Consider the following 22,339-nt stretch of genomic DNA (forward strand, 5'->3'; position numbering starts at 1 on the left):
ACGTGTTTGGCAAAACTCGCTCTCAGAGTTGCAAAGCTTCGTCTTCCATTTCGTCACTGCCATCATTACCATTGCCATTACGATAAATGACTGTAAGGTTATCTTCGTAAATTGATAAATCGGTAGGTAAGCCTTCCGTTAAGATACTTGTATTGGCTACTGCATCATAGTTTTCACTCTCGTATCGCTCAGCGTGCAAATTAATGCACGGACGTCCTGCGGGACCCCATTCGGCCGTAGGCTTAACCAAGTATTTAATGCGTTCTCTTAGGCCCATTGAATCGGGTGCCTTGCAGATCTGTTGGAAAGCGACTGCAAAGATAACGAAAACCGGCAATAGTCCCACAATCCAGCCGACCGCATCAGCCCACAATGGGTAAACGTAATGACCATATGTGGCTGGTTTGTACTCTACCCAATTAAAAAATAAAATGAACTGGAAAAGAGAAAAAATGTTTCATATAAAATTTCCCATAATTTGATGGTTTTACCAGTAAGGTGGCTGGTGTTATGAAACGCCACATAAGTGACCAAAACGTATTCCAGGATCGTGACCGTTTTCCAATCATGCCCTGAATATCATTAAGAAATCGTTGCGAACCATAAATCCAAGCAATTAATACACACTCCGATATCGCTATTAATAGAACCGACCAATTGGCGGCATACTTATCCATCAGCTGCAGCCAATACATGCCACTCTGTTACGAGACCAGAAACACTGTTCTAAAGCCGTTTTGTTTTTATAATCCATACACGAATTGCACTTACCCTGGTTGTGAAACCAATTCCCCCGATATAGCCAAATACGCCAACAAATAATACAACCCATGTTTTGTATTGTCTTAAATTTGGAAACTTATCCAAAATGGCAGTAGTTACTGTTTCCATCAGAGCAAACTGAAATAATTTGGAATTATTTTTTTCCTTTACAAGAAAAAACTTTTTCTAGCTTTACTGGAGAGGACGGGGGCGGGATTGATTCTAAAGTTCATTTTGGTATGAGAAAATTACTACATTGAGGATATTCAACGAAGTTACTTCTTCTGAATCCAGAAAGTTGAACCGGTACATCGAGATGTATATAAGAGGGTGCCATCGATTGCACAGGCTTAAGTTAAAGTTATGACCACTCTTGCAAAAGACGGTTGCGCGGGAAGCACAATATTATTTTTCATTCTTTGAAGAATTGACTGAAGAACGATTAATAAAAAGTTTTTATCCATTGTCGATTGTACAATGCTTTTAGAGATCTGAACAGATCGGGTTGTGTGTTAAAGTGCGTTTGGAGGATTGCGGTCGCAAGCAACACGCGGCAGTGCTTAAAACAGACACATCGTTTATTATGTCGATCGATTCAAATTATAATTCTGCTGCCGAAGTTTGTCTGTCCATCTGTCCGTCTGAAGTCCGCCCACGTATCCCAATTTTTGAGATATTTTGATGAAATATGGTACAGTGACGTGTTTTGATCCAAGGACGAACACTATTGAAAAGGGTTCGGTTCGGTGCACGTTTTTGGACCACTCTCCATATAACGCCCTATTCCGAAAAGTCGTTATATGGAAAAAGATTCTAATTTTCAAAATGTCTCGGAAAACTTTGGACCGGTTGGAGCAATTTTTGAACTCCATCTCATGTAACGCAAACTGTACTTCAAACGACAGAAAGCTACAATTATCAATGCTTCACGATGAAAATTATATCATAATAGTTATTGAACATAAAAAAATTATTTATACTAAAGGTGGACGACCTCGGCCTATTGTTTTGGATTCCGCCCTCATGAGGATTTTTACGAAAATTGACCCTTTGTAAAACAGAAAAGTCCAAGTATAAATAAGTTGTGATGGAAACTGACCCATAGTATTAGAATAATTTCGTACGAAAATGAATTCTACAAAATTTGTATCATCTACGCCTATTTTTGGAACCTTCCCTATGTAAAGATTAAACTTGTACTACATTAGGTTTAGTTTTGGGCCCGCTTCCCCATAAACACGCACAAAATAGGATTTGTGTCAGACAATGTTAAGGGTCGGCTTTGGCCGATTATAATGTTCTTACTTGTTTCATGTAATTTAAGGAAAAATGCTGTTGAATGGTGAGAGGTGATAGTCAATGGACATGGTTTTAGGCTCCAGATTATCAGAACATTTTTTATTAATATCGCTTGCTAAGTCGAATATATATGAGGCTAAGGTCATGCTCTGTATTTGACGCAATTGGTAGCTTGTATTGTGAATTGTGAAGAGTTTGAATCCAACTCGGTTTTTACCGAGAAGCGCCCCTAACAGCAATTGGTATAATTTTTTAATTTAATTTACAAAAATATATCAGTGATTTAAGAAGCCGGCCATAAAAGAAGGGAAGGATAACATACGCCAAAGGATATAATATAATGCCTTTTTTTATCAAGGCTATAATGGGCTATATATACGTTAAGTAGTTCTCGTCGCGTTCTATATAAAAGATGGTGAAAGAACTCGAAAAAACCCTGCAGGAGTTGTGCTGAACAGGAATTTCCAAATTGGTTTCAATAATATACGGTGTCCTTGATTTGAAAAGTTCTTAAAATACTTTACCTGAGAGTCTAAGCCCAATGTCAATAGCATTACAAAGAATAATACGGCCCATACCGGCGAGATGGGTAAACGTGTCACCACTTCGGGATAAACAATAAAAGCCAATCCAGCCCCTTGATCGACGACTTTTTCCACTTCGACATCCAATTCGTGGGCGAGAAAACCAATTATTGAAAATATAACCAAACCGGCAAAGAAGGAAGTTCCAATATTACAAACAGCAACGATTAGCGAATCTCTGAGAATCGAAGAAAAAATGGGTTAACAAAAATTGATTATACAAATTATTATTATTTTGTTTCTTCTTTTTTTTTTTTTTTTTGTTTACATACTTGTAGCAATTATTTGAGAATTTGTTATAAGACGAGAGTGTTATTAAACCACCCCAGGCGGGACTTAAAGCAAAAAATATTTGTACAGCAGCATCACCCCAAACCTGAAAGGAGACATTTTCACATTTAGTGAAACGATGGAGTTTCCAAGGGGCAAACAGAACAATAAATTATAGTAGAAGTAAAGTAAGCCATGAATTTTGCATGTAACTAACCTGTGCATTGGCCAATTGTTTCCAATCTGGTGTTAGATAGAAGAGTATTCCTGTAGCCGCTCCCGGTAATGTAACGCCTCTAACAAACAATATTACGAGCACTACATACGGGAATAAAGCGGTAAAGTACACAACTTTACCCGATGATTGAACGCCTTTGCATAAGCAGAGGAACACAATAACCCAAGCGCAAAACAAACATATCGCTAAAGAGATTTTAATACCTCCCGTCTCTTCGATACCCGAGGACAGGCCCAAAACGTAATTGCTGCAATAATATATGAATGAAATAATCTCATGTGCCTTCGATTTTGGCTTAACTTACTTAAAATATTCTTCGGCGGGCGGTCGTTTTAAAGCATTTACTGTCATTTCGGTGATATTGTGCTCTTCGGCATATGTGGCATTGTAGCATACCCTTAGATAAAATGTACCATTAAGAGCTTCACACTTGTCAGCTATTTCGTAGGAAAAACAATCTAAGAAAAATTTAAGGAAATTTTTTTTATTATTGTTTTAATTATGAGTTTCGTTGACGAGTAAAATGTATTGCCATTGTATTCCACAGGCTGCCTTTGACCTCGCACAGTTTTCACAGTCCAAGTGATGACAGTATAGCCGGCTAAAGCCGATCATTGTGTATCGTTCACTAAATCGCAACGATTTTTTATGTAATACGCGGATAGTGAACGTGGGAAGTGAACGTAAAGGTGACGTTTCCAATGCAAGCCATTTTTAATATATAACTCGTTCTTAAATCCAAGCAAGCCAGAGCATGGAACTTTATCAAAATATCTCAGACAGACGGAGGAACAGATAGGTCTAACTCAAGGTGCTACATACGTTCGAGCAATTTTATCTATAATCATCTCTTGTTCCACAGGATAAAGCAGGAAAATAAAAATAGGAAAAAAAAAAAGAAGCAAATTCCGACTTTGTTGAAGTCCGGGTCAAGAACAATTAATAACGTATCCAACAATTTTCTACAACATCATCTTGAAGGGGCGAGCAACTAAGATTCGATCAAAAACATATCTGGCTAATGAGTTAAATTAAAGGTTAAATTACGTACATGTGCATTGTCAAATAGCGTTCATGTGTACATTTTGTATTCATAGCGTGATTACAGTTGCTATTGGTATATCAGATGATTAGACCTCTCAATGGCATCTTCATATTATATCCTGCACATGTCAATCATAATCGCATACTCTTGCCGTCTCTTTAGCACTTCGCTTGATTACATTTACGCGACACGTCTAAGTACATGTGCACGCGTATATACACGCACTTATATGCACACGTCTAAGGGTAGACGTATTTGGGTGCGTGTGGCGTGTCTTTTCTTATATATATATATATATATATAGTGCGTTAATATTTTGCCCGCAAATTTTTTTACATAATAAAGTTGTCATCATGAATTCGAAATCCGTAACAAGTTCAACTTTCTTCCAAGTCTGTCTGTCATTTTATATTATTATTAAGTAACGCAGTTATTACTGCTTGTATTACAAAGGATTTGCATAGATTTCTCTTTTAACTATGGTAATTATATTCACTACTATAGAGCATGTTAAGTTTATCATTTCATTTGGTATGTAACGGTCCCAAAAAAAAAAACAAAAAAAAAAAAACAACACTTTTCGGGTATTTGGTAATTGAGTTATTATGTAATTGCTTTTTTTGGGATCAAATCGTTAAAATGATCATTATTTGTGATTGAATTTGTGGCTTGGGGCATAAAATGTTTGATCGAGTCTTTGATTGATAACAGTTTTGATATTCATCATAGGGTCTTAATTAGACATTTCAAGATTACAGATTTATTTATTCATTTATTTATTTCAAAAAGATTGAACAACAATTTCTTTTAGCTGAGCGTAAACTAAATGACGCTTTTAATAATAAAATTTATGCTGCAAGTATTTTAAACTAAATTAAAATTAAAGAAAAAGAGAAAAAATATCTTGTACGCGGCAAAATAGGTGCCCACTTATAGCACATATGTGTGGGAAAGAAGCACAAACCAGCAAAGGATAGAAAATCTATTAATTCGGTTGAATGACAAACGCAAGTGCTAGGGTTAGATAATTTTATTTTTTTCAACTTTCGTTGATGCGAAAGTTCATAAGAATTTCTTTCCAAAACAGTTTTATTGATCGAATGTGTTCGATAGGCGCAACTCCTTTACGACTGAGCTCTCCAATGCAAAATGGGCACGAATTTGCATTTTTATGACCTCCCACCGCTAAGCTCGTAGTAAACTCAACTCTCAACGGGAGTTAGCAGATTGTCCAATAAGTCGTCTCAATCGCTGCCATATTCGTCTAAAGTCTATTGAAGCATGACTTAACATACTACGACAAGGCTATCTCAAGTGGCCTTGAAATTCTTCAGAATTATCTTCTCTCGGTTTTTACGGATGTTTAGGGGAAGCCGTCGTTCTTCCTCCTTAAACATTTTTTTATTTCGATATAGGAAGAAGTAACCAGATGATGAGTGCGAAAACTCTTTATCTTTTATAAAAATATGTTTTTGCTTCTTTTTAATCAGTCTCTCCTTCACCCTCACTATTTTAAATTTTTTTTGTCTAAAGAATTTTAATATCATTTTATACTCATCACCAACACATTGCGATATATTCATTTTGTCAAAACGTTCGCAGTGTCCAGTAGACAGGTTTAGAAAAACCCCATTATGTAGTTATATTCAAAGCCCAAATGGATGCGGGCATGTCTGTCCGTGCGTCCGTATTTCTGGCAAACTTTCATTCGACTTGAAATTTCCAAAAAAGGAAATCTTTTTGCGCAGAGTGGTACTGACAATGAGTCAAAAAATATCCTTACAGTACGATGCGTTACGTACTGAGTACATCTGTGCTTTTGGTTTTTTTGCTCACTACCCGGAAACCGTATTAGATAAAACGTTTAAATGCTTCCCTCATATTCTGTGGGTGATCCTACATTAGCTTTACAAAAACAAGTGAGAACCTTATAGTCGAGTAAAGGCCGATCATTAAATACCTTACACTAATTCGCTCCGTTTCGTAATAATGCATCAAGTTAATTGCTTCTTCTCATGAATGTTCGCATATTGAATAATGCTCAAAACATTATAAGACGTTATTCAAATATACCAAAATTAATTTTTGACCCAAAGTTTTTACTCTTTTTCCAGTTTCCGTCATGAATAACTAGAAATTATAATTTCTCTCGTTTTTCATAATAACGCTCGCATATGATGGGGTTGAAAAAATAGTTCTAACTAATCCAAATTATTTCTGTGAATTTTTATGCTTACTTTACTTTTGCTTACTTTGCTACTATGGGCCAATTTTTCATCATAAAATTAAATTTTTTTTTTTTGAATGGCTTACTACTTATCAGAAAAATCGTCCTCGCCTACCTAACATATTAAAATACCAAAATTTCATTTTTGTTGTTTTTTTAACCTTTTTTGTTCTTAAGTAGATGATATAAAATACAGCTGACTGTGATTTTCTTACTTCTTTTCCTTTCGGCGTTGCATTTAAAGAGTTCTCTTCTCAAATATTCCACTTTTTTGATGTCAACTTTTTGTACGGTTTCGAAATTAAATAACAACAGATTGACCACCACTTTGACGTCGCTTCCTATTTTAATTTTTTCTCCTTTTGTTCATTATTTCTATTGTCAGTTGTTAACGATTCCGTTCTTTTCTCATATCCTGTTACGGTTTTCGTGGTTTACGAGAAATTAATATAAATTTATTGTACTATTATATAGACGACTTAGCCACGATTTTAGTTGGCAATGTGAAGGGAAGTCTTTACTTACGTAAACTGTTTTGGTGGCTGTAATATGTAATGCCCTCACTGGAAGACAGTTTACGAGTAAATGCAGTTAAGCAGATGTAAAAATATAGGTCGTAGGCAAGGGAAGTATAGGTAAAAAAAAAAAAAAAAAAAAAAATATGGATACGACAGACTAAATGCGAGAAAATCGGAAAGGTGTGATATAATCCTTTGTCAGTAATTCCTCGGACTAAGGAAACAAAAACAATCAAAATAGGCTGCCATTTTCCCCATTACCTCATCGCTCGATTCAAATCTTGTTTACTTTTGAGATATGTACAGAGTGGATAGCAATATGACTTACAATTGATTAAATTGGGCCGTTGTGAACGCAAAGTGTGGCACTATGGGTGAACGCGACGCTCATTTAAAGTGGGTGTCTTAAAGCACATAAATTTTCGTTCTCATATATTTTATATATATATATATATATATGTATATATACACCCAGAACACCCAGAAGTGCTTGAAACAGATCCACCTTTGATTATATCGAAGCTTGTCTACCCGCTTGTCCGTATGTCCGGTGGTCCATCTGATCTATGTCCATGTATATTTTTTTGTGAAACTTGTAACGCTGAAGGATTTTGGCGCTAGGATGAACGCTACAGAAAATGGTTTGGATTGGGCCACTTATTCGATCACTTGGTTTTATTTTGATAAGTTATTATATCGAAAAATAGCGTAAGTGATAAAAATTGCTTAATAATAGCATTTCGGCGTTCTAAATTGGTATCAAAAATTTGGTTCGGCTGTTATAATTTGTAAAACCCCTTCCCATATGACCGTTCCTAGGAAAGCTGAATCTTTATACGCCAAGAATAATATTCAATATACATTCAATATATAATTTTCAATAAATTTCAATGACAATTCGTTCAGAACAATAAACTGATAAAGAAACCACGCTTACTGAACTGCAGCCACGTAGGTCTATTTTTTGAATAGCACAATATATAAGGATTCTCAAGAAATGTAAACCCTTAAATACCGGAAAACTCTAATTGTTATATTTAGACTTAAAAATTAAGTGAACCGGATATGAATCGCATTGTACCGTTTCTTGGATCCAACTCTATAGAAGATTTCTCATGAATAGTAAGCCCTCTAGAAAAAGGTTCAACTTTTAACATTTTATGATGACAATTGGTTCATGGCCTTTTCATGTAAATAATGTACAAAACTACACTAGCCAAAGTGGTGTAAGATGTCTAGTTGCTGGCCTCGCCCGACTATAACGTTCTTACTTGTTCATGGTGAAAATTGTTCCCTATTAAACTAACCAAAAAGGAATTTGGATTACGTCGCTCTATTTTTCAGACCGCAGAGCGTCTAGCGAAAGCAAGCTTATCTATGCCAAGAAAGTCTAATTAGCGACAAAAGCAACCGAAAGATAATAAAATCTTTGACAAGTAAATAAATAAAGCTTGCTGAATTTGGAACACGTTATCCGATGTTTAGAATACCCTCCAATAATTGGATTTTCATGACAATTATATAAAAATGATTTATAATTTTTCTTGTATTATTAAGAAAATGAGTGAGTGACTGATTGACTGTATTAGGTGAAGTGGTGTAAGCTAAGTAATGATGCGACTTGCCTGACTACAGCATTCTTCCTTGCTTAAAGATGAAAAAGATTGAAAACGCAAGGTTTAGATGATACGTTTGTTACATTATCTAAAATTAGACATTTTTACGACATCCTGAAGTTATTGCAGCAAGCAATTCTTAAGAGCGGCTTGGGAAACTCGTTTAATTCAATTTTTGATTGCATGTAGAAAAGAAATTTTTCATTTTTCACTAAAGACCTTTAACGTGCGCGGTCTGTGCAAACAGTTTTATGCTTTAAAAAAATATTATATATGTTGTCAAAAAAGTAACAGGAACTTTATAAAATTTAATAGATTTTCTAACAACGCTCGGATTAAGCTCTATTGAGCCTACAAGCAGTAAATTACTTCTTTGAACTTTGTTTTGTGATATCAAACGATTCAAATTATTCTTTACAAAGTTGTAAGTAAAGGATAACCTCAAATTTAGCCGAGGTTTAGGTAAAGGATAACTTCAAATTTAGGCTAGTGAGTACGCACTTTTTCTTCTTCTTTAATATAAGACGAAAGTAATGATCTCTATTCGTAAGATATAGAACAAAATATTGCGGAATCCTTGAGTTAGTAGATCTTTCCTCCAGTGGATGAAACGCTAGTTGCCAACACTTTTAACTTTTTCTTGTTTGGGTTTCCTGATAGGAAATAATTAGTTCATTCAGTTCTATGCCAACATGTTGAGCACATTCGCATAGGAAATTGTTTCGAAAATCCTAAATTTGAGGTAAATTTTTTGATATTTTTGCTGACATAAGAGAATCGTGCAACAAATTCACGCACAATAGTTGCGGCAAGTAAACTAAAGTTTGCTTGGGCCTAGAAATCGTCGTCGCAGTAACTTGGATCTATCTATCTATCGTCTCAAAAATTAAATCCTTTTTTAACTTTTTGTCACCGGAATAGGGGTTTCGAACAAATCGATTCCCGTTAGTTTTTTGCAAATTCTTTCTTTTGACATTGACCTTAATTTGTCGATCCATTTATCATCATATCTAACATAAATATATATGTAAATGTTAGATTTTAATGACAAAAGCAAAGCAAAGTCCAAAAAATAATTTGGAATAATTTAATTTTATTTATGATATCCTGTTACGAGTAGACTCTTCTCCCATTTAAAAGATTTACACTTACATACAAACGAACAGTTTTGTGTTTTCTTTTTACGTCTACCAGTACAACGTACATAAAAGTAAATTTCTCGTTTCTGTACTTATGCCGAGTTATACCATCGGATATTAAACTCTATCCGACTAACACCACCTCAACATTACGATCCAAACACAAATTAATTTTTCTTTCGATTTTGTACACACTTATGAGCCTGTGTATGGTAAGTCTAAACCCAAATGCGTCTGTATACGCAATCTCGAACATTGAGCGGCATATTCACTGCGTTGAAACGTTTGCAACATGTATATATGTATTCTTGATCAGCATAAAATTCTAAAGCGATCTGGGTAAGTTTATCTACCCATCTAATCACACTCTTATAATATTGACTGCAAATTTTGCGCAGGCATTGGAAGTTTTTACAAGCCCTTTGCTAATTTCATTTGTTTTGATTTTTTTTTGTTTTTTTTACGTAAGAATGGTTATATGAAGAAGATTCGATCACAGCCAGTATATAATATTATTAATTATTTTTATTATTTTTTTTTTTCTAACGATCCATTTTTTTTTTTTTTTTTCATTCTATGATAGTGTTTTGGAATTCTTTTACTCTCTCAATTTTTTAAACAACACACATATATTGGTTCAAAATAAATACAATTATTAAAGATGGCCAGGGCAAGGTCAACTGTTATATGGAAACGTGTGAATTTATTGTTAATTATGTACTTGCTCTCGTCATGAAATACTGAAACTAATCCTTCCTATCAGGTAAAGGCTTATGTTTAGCGAGAGCCTTTATATGCAAAGGGTTTCAAAAGTAGACTTAGAAGGCTGCAAACTTGCAGCAGATGCAGTCAGTTGTTTTGGATTAACTTTCATCATAAAATATTAAACATTAGATCCTATTTCCTTTAGAAAACAGTCCCATCCTATCCAAATATTTCATATATGTTAAGTATGCGAGAATAATAAAGATTTTTACTGAAATCGGAGGAGGGAAGCAATGGTCACAAAAATGCTCCGTGAGTGTATCAAGTTTCTTCAAAATGTCACGAAAATTTTGCGACTTGCAGGCGCTGAACACAAATATGTATGACAACAAGATATCAGACAGACAAACGGACAGACCTGCTTAATCTCGTCTTAGAATTTAAGCATAGGATAGATTTAATTGCCGACTGTACAGTTTTGCTATTAGAGAAATAAGACGAGATCAATACTTTACCGTTAGACGAATCAAACGAAATTGTTTTGTGCGTAACAATGTAGGAGAAGGGTATCAACAGTGTCGCTTAAACTTGTTTAGATCTTCTCTCTGCTCTTATATCTTCAATTTGTTTGTTGCTTGCTTTTAATTTCCGACCATAGAAAAATGTTTGTTTCGAGTTTTCAATTTTCTGTGCAATTTTTATGAAAGAATCCTTAATTTTTATGGTTGTTGAATACGATGCGAAGCTAGTTAATGGTTTGCTTTGTTAAACTTTTGCATTTGCACAAAACATTGTTGGTAGTTGTGTATAGCATTTATGTACGGACTAACATAATTACTTACTTTCTGTACTCCATTCTGGTTCACAATTCTGCCAGGGCAGCTCAGTACGAAATGAAGCAAACATATAGAAAATTGTCCAGGCAATAATTAAATTATAATAAAGCATAACGATGGCGGAGACGATAACCATGCCCGTGCCTAAGCCTCGAAATAAAGGGCAAAAGCGGCGATAAATTGCTACCGGTCCCAAGGCAGCGTATTGTCCAAACGATAATTCCATAAACATGAGAGGAAGTCCAGCAATTATTAGCATTATGGTGAACGGTATTAGGAATGCACCTGAAAAGTTCACGACGAACGGAAATTGGCTTTAAGTGAAATTATGCAAAAAAGTGAATTTGATGAATTGAAAAAGTCTTTTAAATGCCACAGGTAATTTACAGCGTCTTATTTACTTAATAAATTCATAAAATGTCGAGTATGCAACTCACCGCCTCCATTATTGTAGCATAAATAGGGAAAACGCCACACATTACCCAAACCCACCGAATAACCCAGCAGTGATAGTAAGAAATCGAAACGTCCCGTCCAGTTGCCACGTTCTGGTTCAATTGCATCGCTTTGAGCATTGGTATCCAAAGCTATGAGAGCCGCATGTGAATCAACGCCGCCTAGCGTTGTAACTGGCTGTACGGGTGACGCTGTTGAAGAGATTGTTTCCTTAGTAGCGCAACTCTTATTCACTTTAGTCGGCCTTAGTGCAGGCGTTAAAGAACTGTTGAACGGCTTTTTCTGTTGATCTGATGGCAAAGTAATGCTTGTGAAACGATCTTCATTTTGCTAGAAAAACAATATTTTTTATCAAACGTAAGCGCCTCGGATTACGAATAATTGAAAATAAAAAAACGTGTAATAAACTAATCACTAAAAATTATTAAACTACCCAGTAAAAGTATAATTGGGCTGGAACCGAATTTTTTATACTCATCACTAATAAAAACATTATGGTCGGACAAGGCCCTCCAATAGCCGTTCATTCATTCATTTTCGTAGTAATAAATCAAACATTTGACATTACTTTCATGCAAAGGCACACTTTTCATGAATGCTTTCATATTGGAGATTGATTCAAACGTCAACTGACGCGATCCAGATTTAGTAAACTTAACTTCCTAGAATTAATTTGACGCATTGCTACAACAAAAATTAAACCTTTTTGCTTAAAGAGTTTTTCATTCATTAGAATCCTTATAGGGAATGGTGTCCGGGAAATAGATCAATATGGTTCAAATTTGACCTAGGCAATTTTCATGTCATATTGTACTATTATGGATGAATTGTCATCACAAATATCGAAAAAATAGACCTGCTTGATCCAAATTTGATACATTCAAGCTGTACATCAAATTACTCTTGCGAATCAATTTTCATTATGAAATATCAAAACCTGGACGTACTTGCCTTATAAAGTCTGATTTATCGTTAGAATCCTTATGCTGGGAGGGATCCAAGCGTATCATAGTACCAAGTTTCATCAAAATACATCAAAAATTGTGACCTGCACATGGACATGAGATGGACAGACAAGCTTAGATTGATTCAGAAAATGATTTTGAATCGATCGGTATAAAAAAAGGGCGGGTCTCTGTCAAGTCGCTGTGAGTGTTGATACGCCCTGTACCATAAGTGATATGGGGAATAATAAAGTGCGCTAAATTTGGTGCACATAAGGATTTTTTTTTCAACATCACCTCTTATAAAGGTCCCTACGACGAGTAAGCTTTGGGGTGGCAACAAAGCCCAAGTTTTATTACTTTAAGAGGAGTACGTATGCACAATGTTAAAATCGTTGAGAAGGAAAACTATTTGTTAAATTCGAGCCATGTCAGTTCAAATATTGGATTCCCTCCTATATAAGGGACGTCGTGACTAGTACGAATTCGCATGAAAACAAGGTACAAAATTGTTGGTACTTTCTCACACAAATAAATGAAGATAGGTAGAAAAAGAAGATGGGTAGAAGTAGGGCATCTAATAATCGACTTAATATGCTAACAATTTCAATAAACTTTCGCAAAATTGAGAGACACCGGCGTGACTCTACCCATCATTAAAAGAGGCGGATAGACTCTTTAGAGCACGGGAAAAAATTCCCTTTACAGTCATAGGAGATATACACGTACATTAACAAAATTAAAATTCTATATCTGTTCGGTCATGTCCATCCATCCGTTCATTAGCGTAATTCAGTAGAAATATTTTTCATGATTGTCTAATAATTTGAAACGTTCTAGGATTGGCCGTTTGGTAGGCCCATCAAACAATCGCTTTAGTTGGCAGCTATAAGCTCCATCAGTAGGCAACAGCTTTGAAAGTGTTCATTCACTTACCTCCCATAAATCAACGTCCAAGCATATCGATGATTCTTTATTGGATTTTAATTTTTTGCTTTTAGCTTTTGTTTTAGATTTTATTGAGGCCGATGATGATAATTTTCCATCCATTTTCCTATTTTTATTCGTTTATGTAATCAATGAGTAGTGTTGTGTTCAAGCTTTCGCAGACTTGTACTCGAGTAACAATAAAACGAGAAAATAAACAGCCGCTCGTCAATTAATTAATGATCTAAATATATGCAGAATTTTTACATAAATTTCAGTTTTTTTTTACGCCTTCCTATTAACAGTTAAAATCATTGTAACTTGTAGTAGTAGTAGTAGTAGTACTAGTAGAAGAGTTACAGCTTACTTCACGGCAAGTGAAGAATGATGAAAGGCGAGATGATTTTTTTAATCATCTGCTGCAGCTGCAATAAAATGAAAATTCGCATTAAAAAAATTGATTCAAATTAATTGCTTTACTATGGATTATGGAATTCATTTATGAATGAATTCTTTGTTTTTTTTTTTTTGTTTTTTATTGTTAAAGTGTTTCATAATTTGTCAACAACAACTCAATCATATTTTATGTAAATTTTTATACATTTTGTTGAACGTGTTTTTCTAAAGCGTTTTTATAAGATACGCTCTTTTTTTTTTCCTTTTTTTTTTTTTTTTTTTTGCGTTCCGTTGTTTATATATTCTTCATAAATGTAATAAATGTAATAAAAACAAACTAACAACATCAACGCGCAATAAAAAGTGCATATTAAAAAATTAACTTTAAAAAGGGGGAGAATGGAAAAATGTCGAGCGAAATGCATTGAAAAAATTGCAAAACATCAAGTCGAAAAAGTACCGAGCCTTAGACTCATAAGATGGCATCAGTGTTTTTTCCATCCATCTGTCATATACTATAGATAGATCCTAGTAGATAAGATCTGTCGTCATTGCTTATCATCCCGAGTCGATTTTCATCGTTCGGTGTACTCTGAGTGCATTTAAAGATTCAAAGCAAACTGTTCTTAACTTTGTATATATAATTATATTTATATTGACAATTTGGGAAAGGCTTTTAACATTGTCAGACTCTTATCCTAGAGAGCACTTTAGACTAATTTGGAAAGAAACAGATGACGAGAGAGAGAGAGAGAGAGAGAGAGTTTTTGATCAGAGAGCAACCAATATTGACAGTCGAAAAGGTCATCGTGGGCTGTGCCGGAAAAATCTCTGAAGGTGAACAAATCGAATGACGCCCTGTATTCGGATTTCATCAAGCGCTTTAGGAGATTCAAGGCAATAATTGGTGATTGGGACATTTTCAGGCTCAATACTTATGCACAAGGTTTTCATGATATAGTTCGCTGCCCGTGCATTCTTCCATTGAATCCACCTGTGCGCGTGTGTGCGTGTATGAATTGTGAAAATGGTATGCATTACTTGTCCTGTTTCTGTTTATCATTTCGCCTTTTTTTCTGTGCGCATTTATATATTTTTACATTTGTAATCAATTCTATTTTCCGAAATATATTTTTACACTCACCTTTCAAGGAAACGGATGTGTTAGTTTTGGCGAGAAACTTGCAATACCTACAAATATGCATCAAAGTGCTTTAAGAACTATTATGCATTTCCGAACAATGTGAAATTCTGCACTCGTTCCTTTTTCCGTTCATTCCGCTCGTCCGTCTGTCCATCTGCTTGTGGGAATTCCCCAAGTGAAAGTAGAACACTAGCTAACCCTATCTTTTATATAAATTCATTTGATTTTTTTAATCAAGTTTCGAAACCGATTGATCAGAGAACATTCACAGTAAGTGTAAGCTTTACGATTGTCCTACATTCTTAACAATGGCCTATCACTTGCAGCAAGTAACGCTTTAAAGTTGTTTACATATATTTGCGATGTTCAGCCTCCGTCCATTTCAAATCTTTGCAAATAAGAAATATAGCGATCTAGAGATTTTCCCTAAACGTACCTGTTACTCGCTTACTTATTTGCATTTTTCCGCAGAACTGCTACCACATATATACACGGTTGCATTCATATGAAAATGATATGCAATTTTTTCCTTTACGCCATACATTTTGTCTTTTTAACATTTATTTATGAAATTTTAATGTAATAACTTTTCGATTGCTTTGCAAATTTCATGCAGATAAATATGGATGTAAGAAGGTTGTTGGCTGATTTTGTACCCTACTCCGATGGGCGTACGGAGCATATGTAATACCCAGCAGGACTTAAGGTAGACCGACCTTTTATTATACCGATCGAATCAGAATCGTTTTCATTCATTCAGCTTTTTTTCATCGATTTAAAATTGTCTGTCCGTCCGTATTCTATCCATGCAATTTTGATGATATTTCGATGAAATTTGGTAGACTGACGTGTTTTGATCCAGAGACGAACACTAGTGAAAATGGTTACGATCCTTATTGTAATTTTTAAAATTTCGCGATTAAAGTCGCTGAGTAACAGTATTTCGGCATTCGAAAATGGTATAAAAAATTTGGCTCAGCTTGGGCTATTTCTTGAACCCACTCTTATATAACCCTTCCTACGAAAACTGCAAGTTTAAAGATGTACCGCTTTTATAACCCTCTACTGAAAAAAGGGGGCGAACTCGTTTTGTTTTTTTTCCCAACGGGGAGCCTCAGAGACCCTGTAAAGTATGCATATTCTTGATTAGCGTGAAAGTCTGAGTTGATTTAGCCATGTCTGTCCTTCTGTCCGTTTGTGTGTCTGCGTGGCGTTTGTTATTGGCACTCTCTTGGTCGCAGAAATGAAGATATCACTATCAAATTTGGTAGAAACATTGGAATTTTTTTGCACGCAAGTTGCTAATGAAAATGGATCAAAAAGGTCAGAGCAGAAGCCTACAATGGAACACAAACTGAATGCAAAGTCGTTTTTTTTTTTGGTTTTTTGCTCGTTACTTACTAATTGCAAAACTTAGGGGGTGGAAAATGTCCACATTTACTACGCGAAACAATCTGCCACTTTTTATGTGCGGAAATGAAAAAACTCTGCCATGTCCACGCAAGCCTCCATTAAAATTGATTTGATTTCTTTAAATTTGATTATTTGCATTTTTTTGAGGTTTTATGTTTGTTTGACATAACGCAAACAACAGGCGGACCGCTTGTTCACTCATCAAATAAAGATATATTATCGGCCTAAAAATGGGTTAATTCTAAAATGAATATCGTAAATACTGTGATCTGGTGGTTTAATTTTTTCTTAATAATATCGATAGCGATATGGGCATCAAATAAAAGAACTTGGAGAGTAGCACGCAAAAAGGGTAGTGGTGTGTATGCCAGATTCTGCCCCCACTGAATATAACTTTCTTACTTGTTATAATCTTACTACATATGAAATACATAGTCAAAATTAGTTTGTAATAGTAAATTGAAATAGAAACCAACCTGGCCGAATTTGGATCTCATAGGTCTATTGGCAAGCTGGTGGTTAAATATCCTCCACATCAGTCCACTTAACACACTTCTTCATTTATTTGCGTCTAGTACTACAAGTACTACAAGTTACATTTTATTTTTATACAAAGGCATACTTATCATGGAAGCTATTTGCTGGGTGGGGTCAGACATAGAGGATCCAAATTTGCTACATTCAATAAGGACCAATTTTCATCATTAAATTTTAAAAATTAGAATATTTTGCATAAAAAGGCTTACTTCTGGTAGGAGCGATTGTACAAAAAGTAATGGTCCCTTCCGATTATTACTTTTTTTAATGGTCCCTTCCGATCGTTACTTGTTTCGCATCAATTTAGTGCGCCCATATATTATTACTCAGCGATTTTTGTTGAGAAATTTTGAGTTTAGCAAAATAAGGCGCTTTGTGAGAACTGTTCGCCAAAGTGCTCCTATTTCGTCCATTTTCAATGACTATTCCGTTTAAGCTAAAACATTTTGGTCTATCGAATTTCGTCAAAATGTCAAAAAAATTTGCAAGCCATAGATTGAAGGCAAATCTCATAGACAGATATCAGACAGACTGGCACACAAACGGAGGGAGCGATGGACATGGATGCTTAAATCTTTTCAGGTGTTAATTACGGTTCGATCGGTATAATCAAAAAATTGCTCTATCATAGACTCTTACGGATACCCACACAAACGTGATATGCCAGAGTGTAAGCACTCTAAAGGAAATAGAATGAAATTGAAGAGAGTAAATGAAGGAAATGAATGAAATATAGAGAAAAATTTAAATACATAGATAAACATGAACAAACACAAGTAAGGACCACAGAGAAGCTGAATTAAATTGAATATATTATATAAGAATATGTTGGTATTGGTTTTCATTGGTTCTCCAATCGCAGTAGGACAAGCTTTCTTTTCTGCAAAGTATTAGGATGGGTCTGATCGTAAATCAAAATTGTCTCCCGCCTTTAGAGAGGAAGTGCTGTTTTTTTTTTTGAACTAAATTTAAAATTTGCCGATTTCTCATTAAATAATACCCGTTCATAACGTATTACACTTTTTTATATCCTACTTGTGGTAAGAAAATATTAAGTTGTGCGTGATTGCGTATGCAAAACCCAGAAGGATTTAAGATAGAGGCAAACTTTACCATACCAATCGAATCAAGAACACTGTTTGAATCGATATAAGCAAGTGTGCGTCGATTCATGCATTTTCGTGTTCAAGCCGCTGGTCCTAAACTTTAAATTATTTTGATTAAATTTGGCAAACTGACATGTTATCTTCCAAGGACGAACGCTATGGAAAACCGCTTCGACCATTTTTATTACCTTTCCTTCTTTTTTTTACACAGTAGTTGCGAGCCTTAGAAATCCATACAAAAAAAAAAATCTATAAAAATATATATGTGATATGTTCCACAACTACAAAAGAATGGTTTAGCGCGAAAAAACTATATATTTTTTGCAAAAGACCTATCACCTACATATCCTTGTTTCGCCTTTCTGTGCGCCGCGCCCTGACAATTTCGCACCCAAGAATAACGCTCTCGTGATTTATGTCAATACAACAGACCACGAAACTAGCGCAAAGATCCTTCCTGCTGGGTCAAGCCGCAATTGGCAATTGGAACGAAGTAGACACTTCCACTAAGCGATCTGCTTAGAGCTCTTAGTGTGATTAACTTTTGATTTCTCTTTCAACTTGTTAATGAATCTGGTAAATGTTGCATAAGATCCTTTCTGCTTACACATGTGTGTGTGTGTGAAGATATTTGAATATACAAGCGTTTAGCTCAGCGCTTTACTAACCACTCCATCTATATGCTGTCTATCTGTCATATTTTAATTTCTTAGTGATTTGCTAATAAATTGTAAGACGCCCTGGGTCTATAATAGAGCCTACAACTGCGACCTTTGTAATTGAATCTCGAAACTTTTTTAATGAAATTAAAATTTATAAGACAAAAATTGAAATTTACGTAAATTATTAATTATATATATACATATATATGGATGGAAGGGTAAGTGTGCTGTGCGTTAGTTATTAAGTGTAACTTAAAATTGAAATAAAGGCATCTGCGGACCGCAAAGCTTAAATTAACAGGTTGCTTGAGTATGATGCAAGGTTCATACAAAGATTATCTTAACATTCTGTCCTTTTTTATTTTTTTTTATTTTGTTACTTTCACTTTTCTACATTCATTTGCGGCAAGAGATTCAGCTTAAGTTGTAAACTCTTGCATGCGTTATTTGGCTTTTATTTTGACCATTTGACCAGAGAAATATGCCCATCAAAGCTGAAGTGGAAATTCGGCTTAAATGGAAAAATATTTTAAGCAGCACTACGATCTACAAGCATCGCTATAGGAAAATGCACTTTTACGCGATTTTAACTAACTACCGACCACACTGTCAGAGGCATATGTGGGCAAACGAAAAAGTGTTCTCTTATTCGTTATTTTTAATCTTTATTCGCGGTTAAATATTGTGCTGTGGACCGCCACTGCCCGTAAAGAGATTCTTTGAATTTTTTGATAAAGAGGAGAAAAACAAAGTGCATGACTTGAAAGAAATTTGTTGCTTTAACCTTCAATCTCTCTTCTATACAAACGCTCCGAAAAGACTATCTGTGTGAAATGATATATCGGATCTCTCCCGTGATGTTTTCCAATATTTTTCAGAAATAATTTCTTTTTCTAATCCTAATAGTTATATGCCTAACAATTCTCATTGCTATTATGAGAATATTATTATCATCCTATTACTTTTTCTTCCATTTCAAAACAGTAGTCAAACAACCAAAATCCATCGCCAAAGGATAAGAGGTATATTCTTTTTGTCAAAACGCATGCGATGGCCAAAAGCAAGCGTCAAAGAGCCCATAAAGTATATATATATCCTTGATGAGCATCGAATTCTAAAATGATTTAAGCATGCCTGTCTATCCATTTGTGTGTCTGTCCGTCTGTCTAATGTCTATTGTAAACATTCTCTTGGCCGCAAAAATGCAACTGTCAGGTTGACACACCTACAGCACCACGTAAACTGAGGGCACTTCTGTTTAGTAAAAGGAATAAAAAAAAGAAGGGGTTTCTGGGCGATGCTGTAGTCCCTGTACAAAAATGAAAAAACTTCACCTCGCCTACTCAGTGTTAGAGTAGAGCGAAAATTAATTTTTTTTTTCAATATCTTTATAGGGCGCAGAAACAAGCTTCATGAAGCCCATAAAACATATATAAATTCTCTTCTTCGACTAGGGAATGCACCTATGCATGTCCGGCTGTTTAATTTGTCCATCTGTCTGTCTGCGCAATTTTGAATTTGCAAAACAATTTGGAAGTGACTTAAACTTTTCCAAGGACATGCAACGCCCACTTATCTATGCGACGACTACTTTTATTTTGAAAATAGAAAAAATCAGTTGGGCCCCCGCCCCATACTATATAGAGAGCATGAAACTTCCTTTTTGTTTTTTTTTTTTTTTTTTTTTTTTAGAATAACAGTGATGGGTATAAGTGATTCGTTCACGACCGAATATAATTTACTTACGTATAAGTTTAATAGTCTTGGTCGCCCTTAATCAAATCTTAAAATTCTCTGCATTATTTTGTTTGCCTATATCAGGGAATCTGTTGAATCTGCTTAAGATTAAATTGCAGTTTTTTTGTATATAAAAATTCATAAACGAATTTATAATCAATTGCTGATATTTGTTTAAAAATATCATTTTGCTTTTTTGCCATCTTCTTAAGTTTTTCCTGAATGCTTTCCTTTTGCCGAAAGCAACAATAACTCTCAAGTGTGTTTCGTGTAAATGCTTCCTGATGTGCACTTCCTCTAGCAATTTATATCTTTATATGTTTGTAATATTTCATGGCATTGCAGCGCAACTGTCTTTGCACAATGAACGTAGTAAACCAAAGCTCATGTATCATAAGATCCTTAAAAAGTATTCCGTACAAAGATATTTTTATAATCCATGGAAGCATACACGCATTTATGATGAACATGCAGAGACAGTTGTTGTGAGATAAGCACACTGTCAACTATGCAAGTTCGCTTGAAAACACTTTGTCCGTAGCATTAATTAAAGCAGTTGGGTATGAATTAAATAAAAAAATTATAGTAAAATATTTGGATATCACTTACTATAAGTCGAGCTATGGCGATGATCTTCTTCTTTAATCAGTGGTGTTCAATAGATTCAAATACAATGGTACGTTTATTTGTTCCCTCCCTAGAGTTATCTATCTAGCTAAAGCTTGACGTCTTTAAAGGCGAATAATTTCACTTCTTATGTCCTACATCCTGCTCGCGGGACAGGTTTATTCAGTTTGTAAGCATTTATGCGACACCGAAAGGTCAATAATCATTTGTTATATCAATCGAATCATTTCTTGAATCGATTTCCGCCTATCTGCCCCACTTGGTCTTCAAAAAAGAACAATTTCGCTACTCGCGGCACAGGTTTATTCAGTTTGTGTGCATTTAGGCGACACCGAAAGGTCAATAATCATTTGTTATATCAATCGAATCATTTCTTGAATCGATTTGTCATGACCACCTGTCTGTCCGTCTAGGTCTTCAAAGAAGAACTATTTCGCCTTTTATGTTCTACACCTCACTCGGGGCACAGGTTTATTAAATTTGCGCGCATTTATGCGACATCGAAAGAAAGAGAAGAGAAACTTGTATTGAATCGAATTCCTGTGTCCGCCTGTCTGTTCGACTGCCCATGTATCTCTGTGTGCGTTCAACGTACAGAGTGCAATTGAAGATATTTGATGCACTGAGACAGCTTGGCTTGTAGGCGAGCAGTTATACTAGGCAGATTAGCGTAGGGTATTCCAAGAATCGGCATTGCTCAACTTTGTTTTTTCATTTCGTTTTAATTAAAAACAAGAATTATATTTATTTTGTTAAAAGTGAAGAGTTTTCCTCCATTGTTGTGGATTTATCAGTAATACACTGCTGCCAAGAGTTGGATAATTGAACTTGAAATTTCATGAGCTTGTTTTTACGAAAAGTTCAACTTATGGGCACCATTTGTTGTGAGAGTCGGGCCCGATGACGGCCATCAGCCGGTGCAATGAATTAAGTTCAGTGAGAGATGCCCTTAAAATTGACTAAAATTAATTTTCTTAATATAGATTAATATGAAAAAAAAAAAGAAGAAAATAAGGAAAATACTCGCTATAGTGAGAAATAAATGAATGGATGGAATGAATGAGACATCATTTTACACCTTGATGTCATTGAATTATAAATTGATCGCAGATTTTTTCCCATTAATCATCAAACAAACAAAACATAATGCA

At 35.0% G+C, this 22,339-nt stretch overlaps 1 protein-coding gene across 2 annotated transcripts in view; it reads right to left on the reverse strand.

Annotated features, from left to right (window-relative positions):
• Window positions 1-5: 5 nt before the first annotated feature.
• Window positions 6-22,339, reverse strand: part of LOC119636628 (sodium- and chloride-dependent glycine transporter 1) — a 36,016-nt gene continuing 13,682 nt past the window's right edge. For both annotated transcript variants that reach the window (XM_038032111.1, XM_038032109.1), the window contains exons 2-11: window positions 13,576-13,991; window positions 11,677-12,025; window positions 11,246-11,524; window positions 3,458-3,611; window positions 3,133-3,400; window positions 2,918-3,021; window positions 2,586-2,823; window positions 772-900; window positions 492-701; window positions 6-436 (exon numbers count right to left, since the gene is read on the reverse strand). In XM_038032111.1, coding sequence (XP_037888039.1) covers window positions 23-436; window positions 492-701; window positions 772-900; window positions 2,586-2,823; window positions 2,918-3,021; window positions 3,133-3,400; window positions 3,458-3,611; window positions 11,246-11,524; window positions 11,677-12,025; window positions 13,576-13,689 — 2,259 coding nt within the window. In that variant the 5' untranslated portion in view covers window positions 13,690-13,991 and the 3' untranslated portion in view covers window positions 6-22. The remainder of the gene's footprint in view (window positions 437-491; window positions 702-771; window positions 901-2,585; window positions 2,824-2,917; window positions 3,022-3,132; window positions 3,401-3,457; window positions 3,612-11,245; window positions 11,525-11,676; window positions 12,026-13,575; window positions 13,992-22,339) is intronic.

This window comes from Glossina fuscipes, unplaced genomic scaffold, assembly GCF_014805625.2.
Source record: "Glossina fuscipes isolate IAEA_lab_2018 unplaced genomic scaffold, Yale_Gfus_2 28, whole genome shotgun sequence".
Lineage (NCBI taxonomy): Eukaryota > Metazoa > Arthropoda > Insecta > Diptera > Glossinidae > Glossina > Glossina fuscipes.